This window comes from Budorcas taxicolor, chromosome 3, assembly GCF_023091745.1.
Source record: "Budorcas taxicolor isolate Tak-1 chromosome 3, Takin1.1, whole genome shotgun sequence".
Classification (NCBI taxonomy): domain Eukaryota; kingdom Metazoa; phylum Chordata; class Mammalia; order Artiodactyla; family Bovidae; genus Budorcas; species Budorcas taxicolor.
Window position 1 is genome coordinate 97,269,853 of NC_068912.1, and position 18,957 is coordinate 97,288,809.

The 18,957-nt window shown below is 41.0% G+C and overlaps 1 protein-coding gene across 1 annotated transcript in view; it reads left to right on the forward strand.

The window, feature by feature from the left end:
• The window catches only part of AGBL4 (AGBL carboxypeptidase 4), a 1,457,998-nt gene that overhangs the window by 875,526 nt on the left and 563,515 nt on the right, over nucleotides 1-18,957 (forward strand). The window contains exon 5 of the mRNA XM_052638070.1: nucleotides 13,237-13,453. Within this exon, the coding sequence (XP_052494030.1) occupies nucleotides 13,237-13,453 (217 nt within the window). The remainder of the gene's footprint in view (nucleotides 1-13,236; nucleotides 13,454-18,957) is intronic.

Genomic DNA, 18,957 nt, shown 5'->3' on the forward strand with positions numbered 1-18,957 from the left:
GTTGCTTGTTAGTTGCTTCATTTGCTATTATTTTCTCCCATTCCAAAGACTGTCTTTTCACCTTGCTTATAGTTTCCTTTGTTGTGCAGAAGCTTTTAATTTTAATTAGGTCCCATTTGTTTATTTTTGCTTTTATTTCCAGTATTCTGGGAGGTGGGTCATAGAGGATCCTGTTAAACCAAGTAGGTGCTGGTGTTTCTTCAGCAGCACTGTGTCTTCAGTTTTTATGTGGTCATATTATCAGTACAACCCCTATAGTGGATCATCAATACTAACAAATATTTTATGCAACATTCATGTTTATCACTGAATTTCATGAGAAATGCAAAGTTTTCCTAAACCATATACTTTTTTATTTTTGAGCTCATGCTGGTGAAAAGTTTATTGCAAAAATTGTTTGAGTAACCAAAAAAAAATTATTTAAGATTTGTAACATATGATAAATACGCTGTGAGCAGACTGTTCTCTATAAGCAAGACTTCTCAGTCTCTATTTCCCAGATGTATTTCACATTTGCCTAACCTATAATTTTCCAAATTTCCACTCAATCCAACCAACTAGTGACCTCAAGGCTCCATGCATCTGGCAGGTTGCTGCATGGGCCACAGTTTGACTGACAGGCACAGTCAGCTACCAGTAGTGGAAACACCTTTGAATACCTCTCCCACAACCATTTGAGACGTGAAGGAGTTAACTGCCTTCCTGTATCTTGACAGGCACACTTAGTTTTATTAGAGAGCACATTTCCTTGAAAAGAAGGTGTTGGTTACATTGGTTGTGGGGAGGATCAGGAACAGATTACCACTGCTTTTCTTTCCTGCATGTTTAAATGGTCCCTCATCCCTTGTCACCTTTTCTTTTGTCCCCTGTCCCACCTGCTTTGCCCATTTCATACCTCAAGCACACTTAGTGTGAATTTGGAACTCATTATTCTGAATCAAGAGATAGTGTGATGCCAACTCTCCATCATATAGAGCATGGTGATAATCACAGTGACCATGGTGATAATCACAGTGACCACTGTGAGCACCTGTTATGTATCAGGCAACAATCTCACCTCTTATCTTCAGAACAAAAGTGTGAGCTAGATATTGTTTTCATTTTATAGATTTGGAAATTCAGGCCAAGGGCTGCAAGACTGACACGTAATGGAAGTAAATTAGAGCCCAGGCCTACATTATATCTACTGTACAATGACTAAATTTCTGAAAGGCGTCAAAGCCGAAACTGAGCAGAGCTCTAATTCATCCTAACTCAGCTCTGCCTGACTTATTCATCCCCTCATTCAAAATATTTATTGAGTAACATTGTTAAAATAGGTTCTGTGCAGTGGGACTATAAGAAGATTCCAGTCTAATGACTTCACACCCACCCAGAAACCTTATTATTATTCCATTTATGATGGAGCAACAAAGTAACTTGGATACAAAACTTCAGGGCAAACCTCAACTTCTGTAGATACGGCTAGCAACCCCATCACAAGCACCCAGTATTCTGATGCTTCCTCATATAGCATCTTGCTGCTGCTGCTGCTGCCACTGCTGCTAAGTCGCTTCAGTCATGTCCGACTCTGTGTGACCCCATAGATGGCAGCCCACCGGGCTCCCCCATCCCTGGGATTCTCCAGGTAAGAACACTGGAGTAGCATCTTATATACCAGCAAATTATAATTTTGAAAGCATAGACTTTTCACCTGAATCACAAAAACCCTAAGAGGGATGTGTGTGTGTGTGTGTGTGTGTGTGTGTGTGTGTGTGTGTGTGTTAGTCACTCAGCTGTGTCTGACTCTTTTTGACCCCATGAACTGTAGCCAGCCAGGCTCCTCTGTCCATGGAATTCTCCAAGCAAGAACACTGGAGTGGGTTGCCATTTCCTTCTCCAGGGAATCTTCCTGACCCAGGGTTCAAACTCAGGTCTCCCACATTGGAGGCAGATTCTTTACCTTCTGAGCCACAGGACACATTTTAGTAACCATGTTTTACACAGAGGTGCCAGGTAGGGTAGAGTCCTTCCCAAGGATTACTGCTTAGTTGTGGTGGTGGTTTGGTCAGATCCAACTCTTTTGTGACCCCATGAACTGTAACCAGCCACACTGCTCTGTCCATGGGATTTCCCAGGAGAATACTGGAGTGGATTGTCATTTCCTTTTCCAGGGGAATCTTCCTGAGCCAGGGCTCGAATCCCTGTGTCCTGCATCGGCAGCAGATTCTTTACCACTGAGCCACCCGGGAAGCCTACTACTGCTTAGACTAGCACCCAACTTCTAGTTTTTTGTCCAGTGTCCTCTCAGGACTCTGGATTGGAGAAGATAGATTACATGACCTAGAGCCTCTCTCTGCATGAGGAGCCTGTCCTTGGAGCATCTGACTATATTAGCATTCTGCCAGCAGCCACATGTAGGTAGGAATATTGTTGCTGTCCATGACCAGGGGGAATAATCAGTCTCAGCTATTCCCCAGCTCTAAACCAACCAAAGTAATTGGGTTTAATTTTAATTTTTTTAATGGCTTGGAATTAATAGAAGCAGCTGCTGCCACAGTGTGTGGGTGTCCTTCTACAGAAGGCACAGTCCAAAAAAAAAAAAAAAAATCCTACACATAAAATAAACTCTGAAAAATAAACAAGAGAGTGTGTAGGACAAAAAGGTTAATTCAAGAATCTAGCAGTGTCTTCTTGTTATCAAAAACTCAGATGGCAATATGTAGCTTTGTCTCTCTCCTCCCACCACTAGTGCCCATCAACCCCTGATAAGACAGTAATCTGATTAGACACAGGCTGTATAAATGTGTTGTCTGTATCTGAGTGCTCCCTCATTCTCTCTTTCTCCCCTTCCCTGTGACTCATCAAGAGATTCCCTGTGGCAAAGTGCAGAGAAAGATAAGAATAGATAAGCTGGAGACAAGAGCACTGTTATAATTATCTGGGGGAAGGTAGGATTGGAATTAGGAGCAGGTCCTCTCCACCTGGGAAGAGTGTATTTATAATGTGGGCAGCCGTGCTGGTGCCTGGGTGTGCCAGATGCCTGAAGAAAGGAGGGGCCAATTTGTTCAAGCCAGGTGGTGGTCGGGGTTGTTCCAGCCAAACGAAGACTAAAGGCCATGTGTTTTCACGGATGACAAACCAGAGATTCAGCTGCCCTCATGAAGGGAGTGAAGTGAAAGTCACTTAGTCGTGTCCAACTCTTTGTGACCCTATAGACTTGCCTGCCAGGTTCCTCTGCCCATGGAATTATTTAAGCCAGAATACTGGAGTGGTAGCCATTCTCTTCTCCAGGGGATTTTCCCAACCGACGATCAAACCCAAGTCTCCTCCACTGCAGGCAGATTCTTTACCATCTGAGCCACCAGGGAAACATGAAATTTTTCTTTAATTTCAAATGTGCCTGGGAAGCTGTATGCTAGTTTGCTCCCTGCCTCTGGGTAGATGAAGAAGGGGAGACAAGAGACTTTCCTGTAGCTGCAATTGTTGGATGAATTTCACAGCCTTGGTGTGGTGGAAAGAATATCTGTTTATTAGTCAGGCAATAGTGTACATCAAACAGCTAGCACACTGTTGGCATATAGGAGGTACTTAGTGTACGTTATTCCCCTTGGTGGTATCTGAATGATTGTGTTTTGTATACCTCCTTTAGGATATACAGCCCAAAGAGAGTGATTCTTTTTTATTTCCCTTTCCACTAATTTAAAGAAAAAGTTTCCGTCTGCTATCAGAGAAGACCCTGGGGTTGGAATCCATATAACTACATCCATATTTGCTGCTCAATAAGAAGGAAAGTTAGGGCTACTGTCTTTCAGGGTTTTTTTTTTAATTTATTTGTTTTAATTGGAGGCTAATTACTTTACAATATCGTAGTGGTTTTGACCAGAAACCATAAAACTCCTAGAGGAAAACATAGGCAAAACACTCTCTGACATAAATTACAGCACAATCCTCTATGACCCACCTCCCAGAGTAATGGAAATAAAAGCAAAAATAAACAAATGGGACATAATTAAACTTAAAAGCTTTTGCACAACAAGGGAAACTATAAGCAAGGTGAAAAGACAGCCTTCAGAATTGGAGAAAATACTAACAAATGAAGCAACTGACAAAGAATTAACCTAAAAAATATACAAGCAGCTCCTGCAGCTCAATTCCAGAAAAATAAACGACCCAATCAAAAAATGGGCCAAAGAAATAAACAAACATTTCTCCAAAGAAGACATACAGATGGCTAACAAACATGAAAAGGTGCTCAACATCACTCATTATCAGAGAAATGCAAATCAAATCCACAGTGAGGTACCATCTCACACCGGTCAGAATGGCTGCTATCAGAAAGTCTTTCAGGGGTTTTCAAAAACTCCTGTGTTAGCTAATAGGCTTCTGAATATATCACTGTGGTCCACAGAGGAGGCTGGACAAGGTAGCAAGGAGATGATGTATCAGCTACTGCAGGCTTAAAACAAAGTTGGTGTCTCCTTGGACTTTAAAATTGTTCCTATGCAGCTTATTTTATTTTTGTTTAATCAAATAAACAAGTGGGTTTTTTCCATGGGGGGGAAAAAGTCTTTCAGGGGTTTTGAGGAGGAGTGGGGAATGAGCCATCAGAACCCTTCAAGTTTGGGGCTTTCTCCTCTTCCTCTGTGCTCTGGTGACCTTCAGAACAATGCATTGGTAATTTGGCTAATGGTTTGGCAAGAAGGCAGAGAGAATGGTAAATATGAAGGAATCATTCATCCATTCATCCATTTAGTGAGTCATAAATCCACTCATTCATTCAACAAACATGTTTTGAGCTCCTCTTCAGGGTCAAACATTGTGTTAAGTGCTATGGATTTTGAAGTGAATCAGAAGCACAGGAGTTTCTGTAGTTAGTATTTAGAGCAATTAGTTATTACTGGTGTTGTTGACAAAGACTTCAAAGAGGAAATGTCATTTGACCTGGTCCTTACTTCTCTTCATAGGGATGAAATATATAGAAAAGGGTGAGAAAGACAATTATAGACTGACAGAATAGTATTTAAAATGGCATGGAGGTTCTGAAATGGAATGTACTCAAGGAATGACTCACAGCTTCACATGGAAAGAGCACAATATATATACCTTGGTGTGGCTGAAATTATTTAGTCTAATATGTTTAAAGTTCACTCATTTATCCAATTCATGAGTGTTTTGAAGCATCTCCTCTATTCAAGGTTTTGTGTAGGTCCTCCAGAATCAGGTGAATGTATCATTCCTTCCCTCAGTGAGAACTCAGACCTATGGTGGAAAAAGGCATGTACTCAAGTTGATATAATGAAATAGAGGCTGTAGAAGAGAAGTATACATAGCATGATTGTGAATGTGTTCAGTATATACATGCGTGTGTGTGTTTGTGTGTGTGTGCTCACTCATCCACATGAGAATGCACAACTGAATCTGAGGATATTAGTTATAGCCTCTCTCTCATATGTGGAGGGCCTCTTTAATCATCAGGATGGGCCCAGGATGATGACTTGTTTCTAGAACTGGATCATCCTTTAGTGTCTGAGTCCTGAGAGCACACACCACAGGTCTTGGGGTCAACCTGCCTCTCTGGCAATATCAGATGTTAGACTCTTCCTGGATTCTTCTATGGACTCATGCTTTCTTCCAATAGTCATATATAGATGTGAGAGTTGGACCATAAAAAAGGGTGAGCACTGAAGAGTTGATGCTTTTGAATTGTGGTGCTGGAGAAGACTCTTGAGGGTCCCTTGGACTGCAAGGAGATCAAACTAGTCAATCCTAAAGGAAATCAACCCTGAATATTCATTGGAAGAACTGATGCTGAAGCTGAAGCGCCAATACTTTGGCAACCTGATGCAAAGAGCTGACTCACTGGAAAAGATCCTGATGCTGGGAAAGATTGAAAGTTAAAGGAGAAAGGGGCTGCTGAGGATGAGATGATTGGATAGCATCACCTATCACAACTCAGTGGACATGAATTTGAGCAAACTCCAGGAGATAGTGGAGGTCAGAGAAGCTCGGCGTTCTGCAGTCCATAGTGTCACAAAGAATCAGACATGAGTTAGTGACTGAACAACAACAGCTAGGAGTCATTTACGATCTCTTTCTCTTAAGAAGTATTCTTGACCCTACCTTAATTTTCATCATTTAATCTGTGATAATAGGAATAACTTCAAAGGACTGTTGTGAAGATTAAAGGAATTAATATATGTTGATGTTCCCAGAATGACCTAACACTTGTGCAATGTTAATTATTGTTATATTGCTTCCATTGATATCTTAGACTCTCTGTGTTAAGTGGAGTCAGAAATCTGCCTTGTCTAACTTAATACCAAGTAGAGGAGCTTTTTCATGAGATCCTTTAAAGTTTCCCATGCTTGTACTCCCCTGTAACATAGACCTTTCTACTTTCCTTTCAGGGGACTGTTCAAGAGTCTCTATATTGAGCTAAAATCTACCTCCCTATGATGCTTACTTTTATCTGTGGAGATGAATCTTCTTTCCCTTTTGCCAGTGGTTTTTAAAATAAGCAAGTAATATTTGAAACTTCTCTGTACCATTTCTAGTGAAAAAGAGAGGGAAAGGGTGACACCATTCCTGTCTTCAAGAAGCCTACCTTGTCTTTGAAGAAATCTCCATTCACTTTTGTTGCTTTTTGTTAAGGGACAAATTGGGTGACAAAACTATTTTAATATTACTATCGTATGTCAAAGTATAAAAAAACTTTAGTAAGGAATGAATAATCAGAGAATACTTCAGAGAGGAGATATATTAAATGATAGGCATTATTTGTACATTCTCTTGTTCATTAATTAGTACATTTAAAAAATGTTTAAAGCTTTATGACAGTCTACCACACGGCACATCTATGAGTATGAGTTTACGAAGTACGTAGGCTATCTTGTAGGGGAAGCAGTCCAAGTGCAGGAAATATCCAATACAAAGACACAGAGGTATTGGAAGTATGGCACAAAATTATGTTAGGGAGTTGTGAGTAGTTCAGTATGAATAAAACGTAGGGTTCAAGGAGGGAGAAATGGTTGATGATACTGGACTAACAGGGAAATCTTGGGGAGCCTTTTGAGGATAGGAAGTTATTTCAAGGGTTTTTTGCAAAAGTATTGATGAGAGTACTGTAGATAGGGTTTTTCTGGAAGCAGAAGATAAGGCTATGAGATGGTGGCAAGTTACCGTAGAGACAATGAGCACAGACTTTGGAGTCACACTGGCCTGTGTCTAACACAGGCTCTGTTGCTTACCAACAATTCCTGTTGCAACCTCAGGAATTTTTTTTTTTTTAACCTCTCTGAGATTTGGATTTTCTTATCTGTGTAAAGGGGATGTTAATACCCCCTAGTTCGTAGGGTGTTGAGAGGATTCAATGATAATGCAAATAAAAAATTGAACATCATGCCTGGACACAGTGAAAATGTAATGAGCAGAATAAGAGAAAAACCAGAAGTGCATTCCAAATGAGACACATTTCTCCCACATAATCCCGTTCCTCTTTTCCTTTATTCTTTGTGTTACTTTGCGTCCTCATGAGTTTGGCCTGCTGAATCCTTCTCAAACAGATTTTTGTTAGTATCCGTAGCAGAGTCTGGAACATCTAATCCCTGAGCAGCGTCTTAGCCATCTTGAATGATCACCCCAGGGTCCATTACCTTCACTTTGTCTGCAAATCAGGTTAGGCTTCTGACATACTCAGGAGAGGAGCTGGGGCAGCTGCAGACATTAGATGAATTCTCCTGATAGCACATGATCAAACGTGGTGGAGACAGCAGACCCTCAGAGTCAAGTTGCTAAATGTGGCTAGAAGAGGAAAAAAACTGAGGTGATTGATTTAAAGTATGGATCTTGATTAGATATACTAGTAAATAAAAACATGCAAACATTAGCATCATAAGCTGAGGGGCTTACGACTCTAGGAATCATTGTGTATGAAGTGATTGTGCTCCAGCGCCCTCAGTTTCAGACCTCTGAGTCAGGGTCTGAAGTGGGTGTCACAGACCATTGGCTGGAGACCTCAAAGCCATGTTCACTGGTATTCTCCCTGAATACAAATCTGGAACCCTGGGACTCACTCCACCAGCCTCACATTTCTGCATGTTCAGTCACATCACAAATGTAGACCAACACCTCTTCTTCCTATACCCTTTTCCCTACACTGGTCTGTTCTCCCTCTAATCTTGGTTTTCCACTAATCCCTCTTCTATCCAAAACATTCTACATGTTACTTTTTTCTATGAAACTCAGCTTTCAGGTTAATAGTCTCCCTTGGATCCCTGGTCTTGTAATCCACTGCTTCCTTTACCTCTTGTCTTTCGTACATGATACTTAACAAATATTTGCTGAATAAAACAAAGAACTAAGACCTGACTATCCTGGAGGCCATTACTTCCCTCTTTGGCTTCCCAAGTACTGCTTATTCTCCTACATTCCATATACAGAAAGATCAGGAGGGGACTTCTCACTCCCCATTTTCCTCCCAGGCCATTCCATCTCTATTTCATCACTAATAAGTCAAAAATTTTAATACAGTAGTGTTTAGGGTGAAAATCAGGTTAGAAAGGAAGAGTGCCTCATGGGTTTGCCTTAAAGCCCCATTTGTGTCAGAGGAAGATTGTTGTTTAGTCACTAAGTCATGTCCAACTCTTTGCTACCCCAAGGACTGCAGCACTCCAGGCCCCTCTCTCCTACACTATCTCCTGAAGTTTGCGCAAATTCACTTCCACTGAGTCAGTGATGCTATCTAGCCGTTGTTGGTACTGAAACATTTATTCTTCCTAGTTTTAGGGGTAGGAGCCACACAGCCTCTATTGGTGGCCCTAAGCACGCCTCTAGACAGCCTTTGATACTATCACGAGCTTCTGTGTGAGAAGCCCTGTTCCTTTATTGCTTAAACTGTTCTCTCTACATCTTGTCCTCCTCCTCACTTTTGGAATCCTACCCATCTTCGACTCCATGGCCTGTCATATCAGCACGTTTATCTAGTAGTCAGACTTGTCATACTTTCTATACTTGCACAGCTACTCCCTGTCCTTCATCTGACTGATACGTGACCTTCTCTCACCTATCCCTTAGACTGGCATAATCATGGAACTTTAATTCTTTCACTGACTTAAAGGTACCCTGTGACCTCAGGATAATGTTTAACCTGTCCCTTCATATGAAGTCATCCCTTCGTATCTTCAGATGCAGACCCCACAGATATGGAGGGACGACTGTCATCCATTTCTAATCTGACTTCTGTCTTCCTCTTCAGACACATTTCTCATGATTTCCCCTCCTATTCTTTGTGCTTCAGCCATGGTGAATTCCTTGCAGTCCCAGGCTTTCACTTGTTTTAGTGCATACTCATATCTAGAATGCCAGAAGCCTATAATTTATCAAGAGGGAACCTGGAGAAATGTTACAGGAACAGCTCAGTTCAGTTCAGTTGCTCAGTCCTGTCTGACCATTTGCAACCCCAAGGACTTCAGCATGCCAGGCTTCCCTGCCCATCACCAACTCCTGGAACTTGCTCAAACTCATGTCCATCGAGCCAGTGATGCCATCCAACCATCTCATCCTTTGTCGTCCCCTTCTCCTCTTGCCTTCAATCTTTCCCAGCATCAGCATCTTTTCCAATGAGTCAGTTCTTCTCATCAGGTGGCCAAAGTATTAAAGCTTCAGCTTCAGCATCAGTCCTTCCAATGAACATTCAGGACTGATTTCCTTTAGGACTGACTGGTTGGATCTTCTTGCAGTCCAAGGGACTCTCAAGAGTCTTCTCCAACACCACAGTTCAAAAGCATCAATTCTTCGGTGCTCAGCTTTCTTTAGAGTCCAACTCTCACATCCATACATGGCTACTGGAAAAACCATAGCTTTGACTATACAGACCTTTGCTGGCAAAGTAATGTCTCTGCTTTTTAATATGCTGTCTAGGTTGGTCATAGCTTTTCTTCCAAGGAGCAAGTGTCTTTTAATTTCATGGCTGTAGTCAACATCTGCAGTGATTTTGAAGCCCAGGAAAATAAAGTCTGTCACTGTTTCCATTGTTTCCCCATCTATTTCCCATGAAGTGATGGAACCTGATGCCATGGTTTTCAATTTTGAGTTTTAAGCCAGCTTTTTCACTGTCCACTTTCACCTTCATCAAGAGACTCTTTAATTCCTCTTCTCTTTCTACCATAAGGGTAGTGTCATCTGCATATCTGAGGTTATTGATATTTCTCCCAGCAATCTTAATTCCAGCTTGTGCTTCATCCAGTCTAGCATTTCTCATGGTGTACTCTCCATATAAGTAAAGTGACAGTATACAGCTCTGATGTACTCTTTTCCCATTTTGGAACCAGTTCGTCATTCTATGTCTGGTTTTAACTGTTGCTTCTTGGCCTGCATACAGATTTCTCAGGAGACAGGTTAGATTTTATTTCTATCTCTTGAAGAATTTTCCAATTTGTTGTAATCCACACAGTCAAAGGCTTTAGTGTAGTCAATGAAGCAGAAGTAGATGTTTTTCTGGAATTCTCTTGCTTTTTCTGTGATTCAATGGATGTTAGCAATATAATCTCTAGTTCCTCTGCCTTTTCTGAATCCAGCTTGAACATCTGGAATTTTTCAGTTCACATACTGTTGAAGCCTCACTTGGAGAATAATAAATAATAACAAAGCCTCTCACTTTAGTAGTGTGTGAGATGAGTGCAATTGTGCAGTAGCTTGAACATTCTTTGGCATTGCCGTTCTTTGGGATTGGAATGAAAACTGACCTTTTCCAGTCCCGTGGCCACTGCAGAGTTTTCCAAATTTGCTGCTGGCTTACTTAGTGAAGCAAAGTACACTTGAGTGTTACAGTACCTGCAATTGATTGTTACAGGTTCTGACTTGGAATCAGAAAGAAAAAGATTTGAATCCCAGCTTTGTGATTTACTAGCTTGAGAGCATGGATAAGTAAGCTCCTTAACTTTTATGACCCTCCATGACCACATCTTCTAAGTGGAATAACAACTTAGTGTGGATGAAATCTCCCATATCAGTAAACAAGGATGTTCAGACACCAAGCCATAAAGCAGTGCAGTCACCCCCAACTGTGCACTCCTAGGGATTCAGGATGGAAGCAAAAACAGGATACTGGCCCTAGGTAGTTAAAGTGTATATCAAAGGAACTATTTCAATAAGTCCAAACTCTTTTCTTTCTATACATAGAAAAATGCTGAATTCATTAACTTGAGATATCTGAGTTTTTTCTTTAATTAACAGTAATCTTTTAATGTTCCCATTTCATGTTTTCCATTTAATGTTTGTGTGGGATTCATAACAGCCTGGATAGAGGCAAGCAGTATAAGCCAAAATATGGACAGCATCAGTGCCATGTAATGTTTCCTCTTGCACAGAAAGTCCATAGCCTGACCTCCCTTCCTGACCACTGAGGCAGCCTCAGAGAGACACAAGGTAGAAACAAGGTTCTATAACAAATTGCTAGCATGTTAGAATGCTCTGGAGCTCTTTGGAAAAAACCCTGATGCTGGAAAAAATTGAGAGCAGGAGGAGAAGGGGGCAACAGAGGATGAGAAGGTTGCAAGGCATCATCAACTCGACAGACATGAGTTTGAGCAAACTCCAAGAGGTATTGAAGGATAAAGCAATGGCACCCCACCACAGTACTCTTGCCTGGAAAATCCCATGGACAGCGGAGCCTGGTAGGCTGCAGTCCATGGGGTCGCTAAGAGTCAGACATGACTGAGCGACTTCCCTTTCACTTTTCACTTTCACACATTGGAGAAGGAAATGGCAACCCACTCCATTGTTCTTGCCTGGAGAATTCCAAGGACTGGGCAGCCTGGTGGGCTGCCATCTATGGGGTTGCACAGAGTCGGACACAACTGAAGCGACTTAGCAGCAGTAGTAGCAGCAGCAAAGCCTGGTGTGCAATAGTCCAAGGGGTCACAAAGAGTAAAACACCACTTAGCGACTGAACAACAACAAGGAGACCTTGATTTATCAGTGGACAGTCATGGAAAAGGCACAGTTTGATATGGGTTTTGTAGGATTAATAGGATTTTAAGAGACACAAATAAGAGACATTCTCTGTAGGGAAATAGTGAATCATTTGGATACTATACAAATGAGGGAGTGCAGTGAGCCTGTGAAGTGGGTGAATGTAAAGATGTTATGGGAATTATGACTGGAACATTTTGCCTTTTCTCATGTATATGTTTTAGTGTTGCTTGTTCAAGAATGAACATGTTAACTCAGCAGAATTGCTTACACAGTGCATTTTAAAGCAGTATTTCCCCAAATGCTTCTTTGTAAAATTAGTCTCATGGAAAGTTCTGTAGAAAAATAATAAACAAGAGTAATAATTTAAAGAAATGTTGAATATTCTTTTCTTCTCCCTTGAATATTCACAGTGTGTATTAACTTATTTTAAAAGGCCCGAATTAGTGTTACAATACCAAAACCTGACTTCCCTGGGAAAGTAGGCCTTTCCTATTTATGTGACTATAACATCACACTATTTCCTCTCAATGCACTTTTAGAGTCTGTAACTATATTATATATTTATTTAAATTATTTTGTTGACTGCTTCCCCACCAGGATATATACTCCATGAGGACAAATATCTGTCCTATCTTGTTTACACCAATAATCTAGCACAATGTCTTGTGTTTAACAGGTGCTCAAAATAGGAATAAATGATGAATAAAACTTGTTTGCTTTTGACTTTGAATTGTCTATACAGTTGATAAAGGGTAGGGCTGGAATTTGAACCAAATACTGCCAGATTCTAGTCTTTTTAAAAATGATTAATGAAGCATTTTTGGCTGTGCTGGGTCTTTGTTGCTGCACAGGCTTTTCTCTAGTTGCGGTGAGTGGGGGCTGCTCTCTAGTCACCGTGTGCAGCTTCTCATTGCTGTGGCTTCTCTAGTTGTAGAGTACAAGCCCTAGATGTGTGGGTTGCAGTAGTTGTGGCTCCTGGGCTCTAGAGCACAGGGTCAGTAGTTGTGGTGCATGGGCTTAGCTGCTCCATGGCGTGTGGGATCTTCCTGGACCAGAAACTAAACCCATGTCTCCTGCATTGGCAGGTGAATTCTTTACCATTGATCCACCAGGGAAGCCCCCCCGATTCTTTTTGACCAGAGGTTGGTATACACTGTCATTCTTAACCATCACCTAGGATTCTTGATGTTACAGTTTTACTCTTGGGCATTTATTCCCATTGATTACAGTTTGAAGCTTGAATGATTGTTTGATATGCCCAAATTTCTTTGTATCTTTCAGGCAAAGACTGCCGCCCAAAAATGTCTACTACTACCGCTGTCCGGACCATAGGAAAAATTACGTGATGTCCTTTGCATTTTGTTTTGACCGAGAAGAAGATATTTACCAATTTGCTTACTGCTACCCTTACACATACACTCGCTTTCAGCATTACCTTGACAGCCTGCAAAAGAGAAACATGGATTACTTCTTCCGGGAGCAGCTGGGTCAGAGCGTGGTAAGGCCCACTGGGAAACATGCAGTCTGGGGGAGGAGCTTAGCAACAGTTTTTATAGGATACAAATAATATATATTGGTGTTTTGTAGACTATATGCTGTGGAAATTTTAAAAATCATAGTTTTTTGTGTGTAATATTTTGATACTTTGACTACCAGGAAGTCAATGAATAGGAGTAAAGCAGATGCATGTCCTTCTGAATGAAGCTGATAAATCTCTCTAACAAAATACAAAAGTTCTGGAAAATCCCCGAAACTCCGAGGGAAAAAAGGTTTCTACTAGGTATTGCAAAAGGTGTGAAAGCATTTATGAGTCTAAGCTTATGAGATGAAGAGTAAGTTTGCTTTTTAGTGAATTTAATTTGCCTGCAATACAGATTAGCAGGTGGTATGCAGTATGGTTTTTCTGTCCATAGTGTGCTCATCTGTCACTTATTAGGCCCCCAGCCCTTCTTCCTTCCCAGGTTTAGTTATCTGGGTCTGGAGATTTCAGTCTTACAATCTATACTAGTTTCCTATTGCTGACATAACAAATTGCATCGACTTGATGGCTTAAAACAACATAAATTTATTATCTTACAGTTCAGGAAAAGTCTGAAGTTGGCCTCTCTGGGCTAAAATCAAGGTATCCGCAAGATCTTTAACTAAATCACAGCTATAAAGTCCCTTTTGTCCTGTAAGGTAGCATGTTCACAGGTTCCAAGGATTAGAACCTGGGCATTTGGGGAAAGGGGGTGCATTGTTCTGCCTACCACACCTTCCTACTCTCTTTTCCTCTTTTTCCCCCCTGCCCACCCTAAAAGTGTTCTATAAGGATATAAAAGTGTTCTTCATAACAGATGCACAAGCTTTGTTCTCTGTGGTCAGCAGTACTTCCTTCAGCTGCTAATAAAGAATATTGTCCCTCTACTCCAACACTCTTCCTAACAGTGTTTCTGATGGGTGGCATGTATATTTGGTGCCTATATCTTTTGAACTGAGAATTGGGACACATGGTGTGTCAGTCAGCCTTCTAGCAAGAAACAGATGGCAGCCTCACATTAGGATGACTTGAGAGGAGCTTAATAAATGGGCCGTTTGCAAGGCGTGGGCACTGCGCACAGAAGCCATGGGGTACAGTGCAGTTCCCTGGGGCCTGACAGCGCAAAGGAACTGAAGGGAGGGAATGGCAACCAGAACCCAATAGGAGAGAGTCATGCGGTGTGCCACCTTGAGTGGAACAGTGACCTTCAGTTGAGGAGCAAAGTTAGCCTGAGATGACCCCACAGGGAGGGAGCTGAGAAAAATAAATACAGAGAACCCACTTTCTTACTTCCCTCTGACCTTCTGCCAGGGGTTCCTATTGACCAACCCGATTGGAAATTAGAGGGCAAGAGACCACTGAAGTAATCCATACAGACAAGTCTTCCTGAACAAAGAAAATGGTGAAGAAAGGCAGAGAGTGATTGTAGAGAGCCAAATAGAACATATTAGGTACATATGGTCTGATCAACAATGTATTACTGGAAATAGTGAAATTATTTGGGATGGGACTGTTGGAGAAATTCTGAGATGAATGTTTGCCACACACATGATTTATCATATAAATTAAGAGCAAGAGAGTTTCAGTCAATACTTGTGACTTTTAAGGGCAGTATCTATTTGTTTCAGGCTTTCTTGGTGGCTCAAATGGTAAAGTATCTGCCTACAATGCAGGAGACCCAGGTTCAATCCCTGAGTTGGGAAGATCCCCTGGAGAAGAGAATGGCTACCCACTCCAGTATTCTTGCCTGGAGAATCGCATGGGCAGAGTAGCCTGGCAGGCTACAGTCCATGGGGCTGCAAAGAGTCAGATGCCACTGGGCGACTAACACTTCATTTGGTTCATTTCATTCCTATGTCCATTCCAGCACCCTCTTAGATTTATGCCAGGCAGAATCTAGGTGCACATTGAATGGCTATGGAATAAACTACTGAATGAATGAATGAAGATATGTCTAGAGACAATGTGAAGAGCGAAGAGAATCAGAAAGCTGATAGGAGGAACAATAGAATAAGTTCAGCTTTCAATAACTAATACACAAAATGTGTGTCTAAAATAACAGCACTTTAAACAAGACAGAAGTTTATTTCTCTTCCATATACAAGTCTAGATGCAGGAAATCCAGAGCTGATGGTGTGGCCCTGTTCCTGAAAACTACTGGAGTCAAATTCTTTCAGCTTTCTGCTGCTATCCCTAGAAAGTGCCTCTCAATTTCATTGTCATATGTGAGATTCTACTAGCATGTCCATGTTCCAGGAAGCATGATGAAGAAAGTACGGGGAGAAGGGAGAAGACGCGGTTTTTGACGCTTTCATGTTTAACCCATTCAATAGAACTCATGTCCACACTTTACTAAAGGATGGATGAGAAAGCAAGTCTTCATCCTGAGTGACTGTTTTCTAGCTAAAAATTAGTAGTCCTATAGATATGGAAGATAAGGATAGAGAGGAAGATTGAGACCAAGCTCTGGAAAACTTTGATTATCAAATTAAGGAATTATGGCTGTATCCTTTCTACAGATTCAATACCCAGACACTGGGTCCAGGCACTTTAGGTACACTCTCTAACTTGTTTTTTGCAACAGTTTTGGGGTAGGCAAGATTATCTCAATTTGGGAAAAATAGTCTAAGGCTAATCAGATAAGTTACTTGGCTAAAGCTAAATGACTAGTTTGTGACTAGGCCAATATTAAACCCATGGCTTCTAATGCCATATCCTGACACTTTGATGGACTCACTGGTGCTTTTCACATTGTACCTACTGAAACCCATAATAGATTTTGAGAAAGTAATTGTAGTTTATCCAAAGCTACATCTTAAGAAAGTAAAGTTAGTGGAAGTGCAGGGTGTGCCACTGCTGGCTAAACCAGATTAGGGAAGCTCTGTGGCGTGGTTCAGTCCCACTGAATTGGGTCTCGAAGCAGATTCCAGACTTCAAGGCTTTCTGGCGTACTTTGTAGGCAGGACAATTCTTGGTTACTAGGGCATTTGATACGGCTCATGTCTGAAGGCACCACTGTAATTAGTTAATCCTTATTCCAATTTGGAGAGAGGATAATTACAAGTAGAAAGCTAAACATGTCAACAGATAATTCTTAGAAAGCGCATGAAGGAAGCAAGATTTTGAATTTCTAGTGCTGAAACTATTAATCACCATGGGTATGGCTGCTATTGCTACTAATTATATCATCCAGAGGGCTTCCTTGGTGGCTCAGTGGTAAAGAATCCATCCACCAGTGCAGGTTGCACGGTTTCGATCCCTGGGTTAGAAAGATCCTCTGGAGACGGAAATGGCAACCCTCTCCAGTATTCTTGCTTGGGAAATCTTATGGACAGAGGTGTCTAGTGGGCCGCAGTCCATGGGGTTGCAAAGAGTTGGACACAACTTAGCGACTAAAAAACAACACATCATCGAAAATGGCATTTTATTTTGTTACTCACCAGCAGCCCTTTCTAACCACACCAAAAAAACTGCTTTGTGCATGCACCAAATCCACAATCTGACATTTAAGTTAAACACATCATAGGAAAAATCTTTATTTTCTCATGTTTTAACACTTTTGTTGAGGTACAATTTACATACTATAACATTAACACATTGTAAGGGTACGATTCTGTGATTTTTAGTGAATCTATAGAGTTTTACAGCTATCACCACAGTCTCACTTTAGAATGTTTCCATCAACCCCAAAATTTCTTTTGCAAATCCTCATTTCTGCTCCCATCCACAAGAAACTATTAATCTGCTCTCTGACATTATAAGTTTGCCATTTCTGAATATTTCTTGTAAATAGAATAATACATTATTTAGTTGTTCTTTGAATTCAGCTCCTTTCATGTAGCATTGCATTTTTGAAGTTTGATTAATCCATGTTGTAGCATCTGTCAGTAGTTCACTCATTTTTAGTGCTGAATAATATTCTATTGAAAAAGTATAACACAATTTGTTTATCTATTCTCTGGTTAATGGACATTTGGATTGTTTCCTTTAGGGCTAAAATGATTAATTTTATTGTGAACATTCATGTGCATATCTTTGAATGGACATGTGATCACTTTTCTCTTGGGTTGATTTCTAGGAATTGAATCATTGGGTTATACAAGTTCACATGCAACTTAAAACAAAACGAAACAAAAAATCCAAAACTGTCACAAGGTATTCCAAGTTAGTAGTGCCATTTTGCATTCCTGCTAATAATGTCACAGAGAGGGTTTGTCGTGTCTCCATGTGCTTGGTAACACTTGGAATTACCTATATTTTTCAGTATAGCCATTTTAGTGGGAATGTAGTTGTATCTCATTGTGGTTTTAATTTGTGTTGCCCTAGTAACTATTTGTTTGGCCTTTATATATCTTCTCTGATGGAGTGTTAGTTTAAATTTTTTGTCCATTTTTTACAAATTGGGTTCTGTTCTTAAATGAGTTTTGAGAATTATTCATGTGTTGTGAATGCAATTCCTTTGTCAGATACATGCTTTATCAATATTCCCCTTAATCCATACCTTATCTTTTCACTCATTTTCTTAACCATGTCCTTTGAGGGATAGAAGTTGTTAACTTTTGAAATCCAATTTATTTTTTCTCCTATGGGTCATGCTTTGGGAGTCTTATCTAAAAACTGCCCATCTGAAGGCCACAGAAATTTTTTCCTCTGTCTTCTTCTAAATTTTTCATAGTTTTCATTTACATTTAAATCCATGATCCATTTTGAATTAATGTTTTATATATGGCATGAGGTAAGGGCCTTAAGTTCATTTTTCTTTTGGCATATGGATATTTAACTGTTGCAGCACTACTTGTTGAAAAGACTAGCATTTGCCCAACGCACAGAGACTGAGCCAGAACTGTGTCTGAGTGTCTCCTGTGGAGGTATGGGTCAGCAGTGGCCTGCTGCAGGGGCTCTGGGTGCAGCAGACCTGGGTATGGCATAAGCCCTCTTGGAGGAGGTCACCAATAACCCCACCATAGACGCACAAGAACTTACACAGGACTGGGGAAACAGACTCTTGGAGTGCACAAACAAAAGCTTGTATGCACCAGGACCCAGGAGAAAGGAACAGTGACCCCACCAAAAACTGACCCAGACATGCCCATGAGTGTCCACGAGTCTCTGGCAGAGGCGTGGGTCAGCGGTGGCCTGCTTCGGGGTTGGAGGCAAAGCAGTGCATGCATGGGACCTTTTGAAGGAGGTTGCTATTATCTCCATTACCTCCACCATAGTTTGGCCTCAGGTCAAGCAACAGGAGGGAACACAGTCCAGCCCATCAACAGAAAATTGGATTAAAGATTTACTGAACATGGCCCCATCCATCAGAACAAGACCTAGTTTCCCCCTCAGTCAGTCTCTCCCATCAGGAAGCTTCCATAAGCTTCTTATCCTTCACCATCAGACAGCTGACAGAATGAAAACCACAATCACAGAAAACTAACCAAATTGACCACATGGACCACATCCTTGTCGAGTTCAGTGAAAATATGAGCCAT